This window comes from Zerene cesonia, chromosome 3, assembly GCF_012273895.1.
Source record: "Zerene cesonia ecotype Mississippi chromosome 3, Zerene_cesonia_1.1, whole genome shotgun sequence".
Taxonomy (NCBI): domain Eukaryota; kingdom Metazoa; phylum Arthropoda; class Insecta; order Lepidoptera; family Pieridae; genus Zerene; species Zerene cesonia.
The window spans coordinates 743757-755152 of record NC_052104.1 but is presented as its reverse complement, the minus strand read 5'-3'; the positions used below and the strand labels follow the sequence as shown (position 1 = coordinate 755152).

General features: G+C 33.0%; 1 protein-coding gene across 1 annotated transcript; it reads left to right on the top strand.

Moving 5' to 3' along the window:
* Window positions 1-2680: 2680 nt before the first annotated feature.
* Window positions 2681-3161, top strand: LOC119838533. Its single transcript, XM_038364510.1, has one exon. It carries the CDS (start codon window positions 2706-2708, stop codon window positions 3159-3161), a length of 456 nt encoding a protein of 151 aa, XP_038220438.1. The 5' UTR covers window positions 2681-2705.
* Window positions 3162-11396: the final 8235 nt, after the last annotated feature.

The following is an 11396-nucleotide window of genomic DNA, read 5'->3' as shown; positions in this document are numbered from 1 at the left end:
GTAGCCCTTACCATCACGCGAACCACCAGCTCCATTGCCAACAATGACATATAAAGTTTAATTGTCAAATAATCAAACTTCTAAACTTTAAACACATGTAGTTGGTGCACAATTAAAACGACAAAGCTTAATGAAAATTCGATTCAACTTTTAATTAACGATGTCACAGCTAATGAGTGGACAGATTCGGGGCTGTTTAATCCCCAATTAATTCCTTTAATTATCTTCGCGCTGATTTTGACAGCGATTTTTACTTACACTATAAGTCTAAATCTATACGTATAATAATATAAAGAATTTTGTTTGTTTAAACGAGTTTATTTTAGGTATATGTAGCAGCAATTATAATTTTTATACTTAATTAAATGCATCGCTTAGATTGCAGTTGATAAAACCATCCAATCGATTATAGCGTTTCTTTTTTTCTCTTTTTAACACAAAAAACAGACAAATACCAAGTTAACCAACATTCCAAAAAGGAAAAATAACGTAGCATTTTTTTTAACCATGACCGTGGCCATACAAATCAGTTACATTGTACATTATTTTTATTTGACCAACAACAATGTTGATTTTCACAGATAAAAATGTAGGCAGGTGTTGCCACCTGACCAGTATTTGGGATGAACAAACCATTATCACGATATTAACCCTGACCTGCGATCAGCAATAATACTTTTCACCATTGTTCAATCTACCATAAATGGAAATTATATCATAATATTTAAAAGAACTCAGAGTAAGAATGGTAGTAATTACAAAAAAATGGTTGCCTGTAAAGTCGGTTTTACGGGCGAAGATTTTACGTGACAACGTCTTTTTCTCGGTAGAATATTTATTGATATGAATATTATTAAATTGCACAATAGGAACAAGGAATTAAATGAAAATAGGAATTGCACAAATTTTAACTATAGAAAATGTATTTTGTTTACTAAAAAGACAGAGACAGAGACACAAGCACGCGCCGATTCAATGCGCCTAATTCTCTAGTGCTGCGCGCGCGGCGGACCGATCATAGTTCGGTGACTCATCGTAACGTTACCGGGCGTTACACTTTTTCATGAGTGACTCCGAGCCGCAACCTAATTTAAGACGTTGTCACGTCCAAAAATGTATAATACAAAAAAGTGTATACTTTGATTGTGTGTTTAATCCGGCTTATCTCCGAAAAGGCTACATATTTGCGTATATTTAAAACAGCGCGTATCATTGAGAGTCAATTACGATATTTAATACATGCATAATACATCAGAAAATTTAACATTTATGTTATACTTAAGCTAAGAAAGAAAATTGTTATTATGTTTCTATAACAATATAAGTTGTTATTTAAATATAATTCATTTTTTTTATAATATATTTATTTCCTCAGATAGTTCTTCGCACAACATGAGGTAATATTGAAATATAAAAGTTGTAAAATCGGTTTCGGGGTGTTATTGATATCATAAATTTATTTTTTATTTAAATTCTACTAATATTATAAATGCGAAAGTTTGTAAGGATGTGTGTGTGTTTGTTGCTCTTTCACGCAAAAACTGTTGAACCGATTGTAATGAAATTTGGTACGTAGACAGCTGGACCACTGGAATAACATATAGGCAACTTTTTATCTCGATGTTCCAACGGGATACCGACTTACGCGGGTGAAACCGCGGGGCGCAGCTAGTTTATTATAATATTGTAAAGACGTTCTGTTTTTTCAACCTAACCTTTTTGATTTTCGATTCTTCCTACCTAACCTCTCATTTCAAAATGCCGAATTCCAAAACTGGAATTAGTTCAACGAAATAAAAAAAAAAAAAACAATTTAGAATCGCGTATGCAAATATCGCCCGGCCTACCGTTGGCGGGTTGATTTCAGTTCAACGAACAAACGACATTGTTTATGCTTTTTATTCGCTTTTCCACATGCCAGCCGATATAAGCCACCTGGCTTAAAAATCAATACCAGATGATAGACCGCACTCAATCTAATGATGTTTACGAGAATTCTTTTAACAACCATTTTAGTGTGTGTTTTTGCGCAAGACTATTATGAAGGTACGTTTTTGGTTATTTTAATATATTGCTTTTTTAATTTACTTATGAAAATGTGTAATAATCACACTTCACAGTAATATTATAAATGTGAGAGTTTGTTTGCCGTGAATCACACTGAAACTACTGAACGGATTTTGATTAAATTTGTTATACAGGCAGCGTCTAGTTTAAAATAATTTATTAACACAAAAATACTATTTTCAACAATTTTCTGTTCCGTGCTTATTTTTATGTAGAATTTTTTTATTAATTATTTGAGTTTAAAACACCGAAATCATATCGTAAATAGGCTAAGAAAACCGAACTAGTAGAAGTATATTCATATTAGATATATTGCAACATCAAATAAAATATAATGATATAGTTTTAACATGAAAACTAGGTATTATTAGTCACATAAAATAAACGAGCGAGTTCTAAAATTTATAAATAATTAGATCTCCAAGCCCTTTAACAAACGAACGTTATATAATTTTGTGGAAAGATTATTCAAGAGACCTTAAAACCTCTTCAGTGCCGTCTTTGTCTCTCCAAAGCAGAGAATCATTAAAGAAATACACAGCCGATAAGATCCAAAGTGTGTAATTAAGATAAGAAAAATGCGCTCAAATACCCTCATTCCTGTTTCAGAGAGGCATAAATATCAATACCGGACGCAAATGGAGTACCTTAACGAAATACCGAGCAAATTCGAGGTCAAAGGAAGCAACGCAATCACTGAATTCAACAAATACTTGACGGGCATCCAAGAATTGGCGAAACGAGACAATCTGACGATCATCTACAAGGTGAGAGTTGAAATAGTGAACGGGAAGGTGAAGCGATCGAAAAAGAAGCCAACGAAGAAATCGATATCGAAGAAATACAACGTGCCATTAAAGAAGAAGAACATGAAATTGTCGAACTTCGAGATGATTTTGCGTAAACGCATCAACGACATCGAGCAACAGCAACAGCGGGCCGAGAATTATCTATCGACAACGGAGAAACAGACGATTCTGTTGACAACAAAGCCGCCTTCGTTAGGAAAATATAAGCCTATAATTAGGAGTGTGCGGACTAATTACACGAAAATCGTTAGGCCTGTGAGGAACAAGGTGATAACATTGAGTTAGTTAACATTCTAAAGTGATTTTGTAAATAAATTATTTTTTATATGAATATCCATTCTTTTAGATAATTTGCCATAAATGTAGTAGATTATATATTTGATACTAGTGTTCTTGTTTTTTAGGTATTTCCAACTAAATTTTACACTCAAGTTGACCATTAACTTTTAAAAATGCATGTAATTCGTAGACAATTCATTATATATGTCAAATATTTGTTATTACCTCGAACAATATCCTAATTTATGAAACATACAAGCATTCTATATGTCCTATTATACGAACTTTAAAACACATCCCCCGTTTTAAACGTTCTCGAATTTTCGAAAAAAAAATCCCGCACAACCACAACTCGCCAAATTAAAATTCCTAACAGCAGTTGATACTCCGCAAAATAAATCTCAAAAAGCATTTTACGCTTTAAAATGCTCATCACAAACGAACACTAACTCATTTTTTGCTTAAACTGTATTCATTTTGAAACGTGGTCAAATTTGGGCAACTCGCAATATGAGCGAGTAAGACCAGCTTTAATTCTAGCTCGAATTTTGAACATTGTTTTAGTTTCGTCTTAAAAAACGACAGAAAACATATATGAGTACGATAATTCGGAGTTCTATATTCAAAATTGCGTAGAGTATGAAATAATTTAAAATAAGGAGAACGGACTATCGCTCTCAGCTGTGTATGCAAATATCGGAATTTGACAAAATTTTTACAAACCGGGCTATAGTCGTAACTCGTTAGAAAATATCCTAATATAAAATAGTAACCATTGATTATCTAGCAATCCATTTTCTGACATAGCTTGGCGATTAGAGATCGATCAATAATCCTACTAATATTGTAAACCTGAAAGTTTGTAAGTATGGATGGATGGATGCTTGATACTCATTCACACGAAAACAGCGTATCGTATTTGTATAAAACTTGATACAGATATAGATTATAGCCTGTCTGTCTGGATTTGCACTTAGGCTACTTTTTACCCGAGTACCACTGTTTCTATATTTTACATTTTTAGTTATTAATTCGTATGTATCTCCATTTTACATGAATGAGTTTGACAAAGTTCTAAACAAGATGCAATAAAATAATTAGATAGGAGATATATTACTTTCAGGCGTAAATGATTTAATTATACCTTGAAATATCAACACAAGAACCGCAATATGCACCACCTTATTAATAGGTATTTCCAGCATATTCTTTGATAATTTAAAGAAGATTTCGCCAAAAAACTCATCCAGGTATAAAGGTATTCGTAAAGTTAGGCAACCATTTCTATTCCGGGCACATTTTGCAGCGCACCGCGAATGCAACACCCTGGGGTAAACAGCACGAAATTAAATAAACGCCTCGTAGGGATCCACAGTCAAGGCGCCTCTGGAAAAAAGGCGGGAAAGGTGTTTGAATAAGCGACTCGTGTGTTAATTTCTCTTATAACTACGGAAACAATGTACGTTTGTTGCGTATGTGTTATATTTTTGGGCCTAAAAATTGGTTACGGTTTACTATCTCATCTATTTCAATATTATAGTCACATAGTTAGCAATATAAAGTATGTGTGTTTGTATTTCAAATCTGTTTCGATTGTTGCTCTTTTCCTAAGTTATCACACCTCTAGATCTTATTTAATGAAACAAGATACGGAAGACAGATACGGAATCCTTCCACATTCTGCTCTTCACATTTTTTTCGAATTAACGTGAGCCTTCCTTGGTGCGATTAACCTCATCGCATTTATAAAGGGATTCTTCTTAAGCTGATTTTCAATTCACACGTTCAAAAACGTTTTATTCAATTGCGTTCAAGTAGAGAACATTCTAACCGACGTTCCGGAAAACGAACGAGGTTCTTGATTCGCATGTTTTTTTTTTATTGGTTTTGATACTCGATAACTGTAGGTTTTACTGGTATTATTCTGGTATTATTATCGGTATTATTTTCGTGATTGATAGGGAATTATTGAATTTGATCTTTTTTTTAAGAATCTGGTGTTGTACTCTTCTTAGGAACGTCCCTGACCTTTTTCGTAAAAAAAATTATATAAGCCAAAGTCGCACGTGCTCTTGGTATGAATTAAATGCTTAAAATAACTTTCTAACAAGATAAAAAGCTATCTATATTAAGCTAATTTCAACTATAATATTCGGTACCTTAATAGTTTAATCCTATAAATGTCACATAGGAACAAATTCTGAATATATCAACATTAAGGAGTATGAATTACTACTGAGATAAAATATGTTAACAATCTTCTTCTTAATATATAAAAATCCAGTGTCTTGATGTATGTTCCCAATGAACTCTTCACAAATTCAACTGATTTTGATGAAATTTGGCATTGTATGTGTAATTTGGTCCAACTTAAGATATAGGTTAGTTTTTATTTCGATTAATTATCCCAATAATTGATAATCTTAATATTTTTAATTATTACTCAGCCACAGCAACGCGTGGCCGGGTATGCTTGTTATTTATAAGATATGAGACTTAATCGAGATCTCGGCAATTAGATTAAATGAGTCATTAATATGTCTATACTTACTTCCTAAATTCTTTATCTGAACCGCACGAGACTCGAACATGCTTCCTAAGTCTGTGTTCCCCGACGAGTACAATCTGGGGGTCTTCGAGGGTATCACCAGGGACCTTCTAGGGAAGCTCGCTCCATCTTATACTAGGCTTACCAACACGCGAGATAATAGTCAAGCGCTTCCCTACATAAAAAACCTACTCTTTATATATTTACTAAACCTAGTTACGAATAATTTCTTAGTTCTAGACTTTCTATTCTAGTTCTAGACCTTCTAGAAATTTGGATGCGGACTGTTTATTCATTCAAATTGTTTGGTCCTTTTATTTAAAATTGATAGCCTGTTATTTATCAATAATTGTTTTTGATGTTATGTATATTACATACGTTTTATGTCATTTCATATCGTTTATAGATTTAAATTTATTAAGTGATATATAGATACATTCAAACTACATTTCAAATTTTTTTTTGATTAGAGCTTTATTAATTTTTAAGGTATTGCTGTGTTAAAAATGCATTACTTTCATCAACATACGAATAATATTTTCTTATGTTCTTATGTTTGAATTTACAAGAGTATTATACATTTAGAAATTAAAGACTTTTTAACGGATTTTAAACGCGATTTATTCATTATATTATTAACCCGACGTTTCCAACACTTTACAGCGAGCGTGGTCAGTCTCCCCGTAAATATAATGAATGAATCGCGTTTAAAATCCGTTAAAATACTTTAATTTCTAAACATACGAATAAGTTCTAGGTGGAACAAATTAATAAATTGGCTGACTTCTATATCATTACACGTAGCCTTGAATGCCATATACCCTAGAGGATAATGTAGTGTCTTGGTAGGAAGGTCACGTGAGGTCATTAAGATTCCTGCCCAAGCCAAGATGTAATATTCATATATATTTATATTTTTTTATAGGATCCGCCTATATTTCATAGATTTTTTGATTGTTGCAATTTTTGCCATTGATCACATATTGAAATAATATTTCAGTTGTAATTTTTTCTGAGCTTTCAGCCCGCCACTTCGCTTGCGTAATGTAAGGACAATCATTACCTTTATTTCATAAACAAATTATGTGTAAACAGTATTATAAAATTGAATGGATAAATTTATGTTATCTCGACTATCATTACAACTGAGGAGTGGTGGCACAAGGGTGAGGACCTCGGTCTTAGAATGACTTCTTCGGCGTTCGATACCAGAATAAGTTGATTTTTAAATTTATCTGCGCATTATCCACATTATCTACTCGAAACGGTGATGGAAAACATCGTGAGAAAACCGGCATATTGGTGAATTAAAAGTTCGACGACATGTGACATTGATCAGCGTGGTGTTTTATTGGCCGAACGCTCATAGCAGATCTGTTTGTGCAGGTCGCGGATGTATACTAAGCAGCCCCCATGATCCCTTCAATAAAGCAGCTCGACAAAACATAATGGGATCCGACAAAACCAACGCTTCTTTCCTCACAGCCGTAGGTATCTATGTGAGATTTCCCCACTACAGAAAAAGGCCTGTTTCTGCAGTAAACTATATAAGAACATATATAAGAGCCGATAATGATTATATTAACAAAAATCGGTTTTTAATTATACCTATGGTATTCAAAAATAATCAGTTGCATGGATTTAGTACAATTATGTAAGGTTTTGTGTTAACTTAAGTAATACGATATTTCTTTATAACGCTTAACAAAACATTTAACATTAATAAAATATACATAATTAAAATAATTAACAATCAATTTACAACGCATCACAAACGTATATAGAGAAATATTAATTGCATGTAAACCAACAACGAAACCTTTTTCAAGCGAAATCAAAAAAGGAAGATTATCAACTCAACTGTATTTTTTTGAATTTGTTATCACATAACTTTTTACTGGGTGAAGCGATTTTTATGATTCAACTCTTATTTGAAAGCAGATGCATTCCATGTAGTCCCATTGAAATTTGGTCTAGTTTTGACGTTTTAAAGGCAGTTTAGTTTTGACAAAATAATTATGTCACAAAACACGCTACTTCAGTTCTTATTGCCTACATTCTACATCATCTACGTACGTCGTGTATATTCAACCTCAATATCCAATTACTGTATAATATAAGCTAAACAACACATAAGCATTTCTATTTCAATGGGTGGAAGCCTTAAGTACATCTTACCAGATCTTAATGAAGATAATATAGCTAACCCAGTTTTACCTTTTGTCAAACACATAATAGCCTGCCATATAGACTGCTTATAATAGACGTCTATTATAAGGCTAATGTATAGCGTATCGTAATATAGTGAACCTTATAGCAACTTATATTTTCTTATCATATTTTCGCAGAGGACGCCGTCGCGGAAAATATAATGTTATAGTGTAAAAGTCGTCTTAGTAACACGTATTACTGAAGAACGGGTTAACGGATTTTACAGGTTTTCTTTGTCGGATTTGTCTATGTTTCGATTAGGTTAAAAATGTGAAAATCTCACAAAAATCCTTCCTAGCGGGCTTGGGCAGACAGCTAGTTCATGAATAAAAACAATATTTACTATTTTATTTCTTTATTAGCTTCGCCCGCGGCCTTAATAAATTTTCATGGTACAAATTTTTATCTATTTTCTCCCCTTGGGTACCCCCAATTCTACCGAATTTTGAAATTTCTTTCTTAAAGAATGCCTACATTATAACATCTATTTGCGTGCCAAATTTCAGCCCGATCCGTCCAATGGTTTGGGATATATAAAATATAAACTGCATTGTGCACAGATACCCAAAAATAACAATTACACAAAAACAATTAGTGTACAAATTGGCGGCTTCATCGCTTTAAAGCGATTAAACTAGAAGCAGTATGTTGATTAGGAGCGATGGTGACTTAGAAGCCAAGCCGCTTGAAGTCGTTGGCCTAAACGTCTACGTTAGCCGTTACTTCAATCGAAAATGGCTGGGTTGTCTAATTCGTCCATTACCTTAAACATATTGATGACAGACGAGTGTATGTAAAATATTTTTCTATCTATCTCCGCATTAACCACATCGCCACTGCTAGAACTAGACTCGCACTGAAAGAAAAAACCATGAATACCATGGATACTCTGTAGGATCTGCTTTCCGAACCGTGGTAAATTTCAAAACTATGTTATGACGATTCAAAAGTGATTCTATAAAAAGTCCAACTGAATAAATAAATGTTCGTGTTTGAGTTTGAGTTCATGTCACTTAAAGTTCTATGAAAAATCTGCCGTACTTGATCACAGTGACTTATCCTATCACGCTCATTAGAGGTGTTCCTCTGGCAAAAAATATTATGGATCTATGATGTCATTAAACAGAGGCTGTGGCATTTTCCTTCTTGCTACAATCATCAATATCTTACAAATACGTTGAATTAAGGATAAGGATGATTGGATGTTGGTTACGTCTGGTTTGTGACAAAAGATTTATAAGAATTAATCAAGTAATAAAAAGTTATGGAAATTGAATTATACAATAGCGTTTCGGTGGTACCAAGTACGTAAATTACGAGTATTAAGAGAGTTTCCAAGAAAGGCACGTGAAACGATTTGTCGTTATAAACTAAATGATACTGAATAAAATTAAATATTCTTCTTAGGAATATAATTATTCAAGCTATTAATATCAAGGCAATATATACAGCTCAGAGTAATTAGCTCTCTGTTTAATTTACGTTGCAATTTAATTGATTATTTATGTAATTAAAATTAACAAATCCCATTAGTATATTTGATTCGTCGGTGTTGACAATTCGAAATTGTTTGTATGCTCTGTGTGCTAATGACAATAATTGTTTTTTTATTAAGAAATATCGTTTAATATTGTATACCGTGTATTGGATATAGACAAATATAACAACTTTTCGGTACATTGCCGTGTTCGGTACAAATCTTACGCCTCTACAAATGGATTGCTGGAAGGGATTACCCTTCCCAATTTTAAGTCAGTCAGACAGTTTCCTTAGCCTTTCCAATCCTTGAAATGCTAAGGAAAAGGATATGGGCCTCCGGCTCCACCACTCACCGAACGAAACACAGCAGAATGCTATTTCACGCCGGTCTTCTGTGGGGGTGTGGCACTTCCCCGGTGCGAGCTGGCCAAATTCGTACCGAAGTTTTCTCGACTACCACATACTTCTACCTATTATAATTTAGAAAACACAAATTCACATGATTTTATCGCAGGTGATTTAGTATTTGCATTAACTCATACATAGCCTTATCCACAAAACGTTTAATCCAAGGTATCATTCCCCCAATAACGGCTAACGTATTAACGTATATTATTAAACTCGTATAAATAAAACCTCCATTCCACCTTTGTCCCGTTCCAAAATTATTCCGGGTTTTATCAAATACAGGGTCCATTTCATCGGATATAATTATGATCTCAAAAACCGCACTCTGTATAAACCCAGTAGTGATAACTATTACATTGAGAGTTAATTAACTCAGTCCCTAATCCATTTCTATTTGGAATTATTGTTAATCCATAATAACCTCTGTAATAAACTAAATAGGGTTCAATTATAGATGACTATTGGGTTCGGATTAGCTGAATTTTATCGACTTAATAAAATAGACGGTTGTATGCAAAAATGTAATTAATATGACAATATTATAATAAGTATGTAGCTAGAATGCTTCAGCAAAGATTTACCTACTTACATGGAAATTTTGTTTTCATATCCTCGAAGAAGTTAGACGATAATTAATAGCACTCTCACAAGCAAGCACTCGTTTCCTTGGTGGTCACGGGGAGAATAAGATATCGTGTCTTTATTTTCTATATATGCTCATATATATACATTATATACTTACGTAAAATCAAACACCAGAAAACACTACGTGTAATATAAAATTTCTGTCATATTATGGGTAAAAACTAGTAAACCAATCAGGCTCATGTGCATATTATTATAAGTAATTAATTTATATTAAATTATGTTTTTATTGTTAATTAGATATTTTATTTTAGGAACAGCAACTTAAAGTGAATAACTTATTTTCATAATCAAATTAATTTTAACAAAATTTTATCGCCTATTATATTCTTTTCACTTTTCACAATTACTGCAGGACGTCATCATCAGCCCATATTTGCTCCCGCTGCAGAGGACTTATATGTAAGTTCAAACCATAACCCACCGCGCTGACCAAGTGAGAATTGGCAGATGACGTCACAACATGATCATTAAACGTGTTTGATTCTTGGACATGACGGTTCTAATCACGATGTTTTCCTTCACCGAGCAGTGGGTATATGGATTGTATGTAAATGAATTATAACATCAACGTATTTCTTGTAAATACATGAATTTTTCAATTGCTCAATCCAATTGATCCTAACCACTGATCCAATACTGCAATGAATATTCCAAGTGATTAGTATTCTGAAAACAAAGCTCGGTTACACTATACATTATTAAAGTCTAGACAGAAAATGTAAGTTATTTTAAAATATTATAATTAGTTTTAACAACAACACAGCTTTCGTTATCTTATGCAAATTTTCATATTTGTAAATTCGAATGTCTTATGTTCAGATCTGTTGTTGTTTCACGGTTAGAAATACGTAATTAATTTTCTTAGTACCAATAAGTTTCTCTCTGATATAACGTGAATATAAAGTGAATGGTTGATAGAGACAATGTGACTACACAAATAAACATAT

Excerpts from the sequence above, each read along its gene's own strand:
- LOC119838533 (XM_038364510.1), top strand. The coding sequence starts at position 2,706 with ATGGAGTACCTTAACGAAATACCGAGCAAATTCGAGGTCAAAGGAAGC.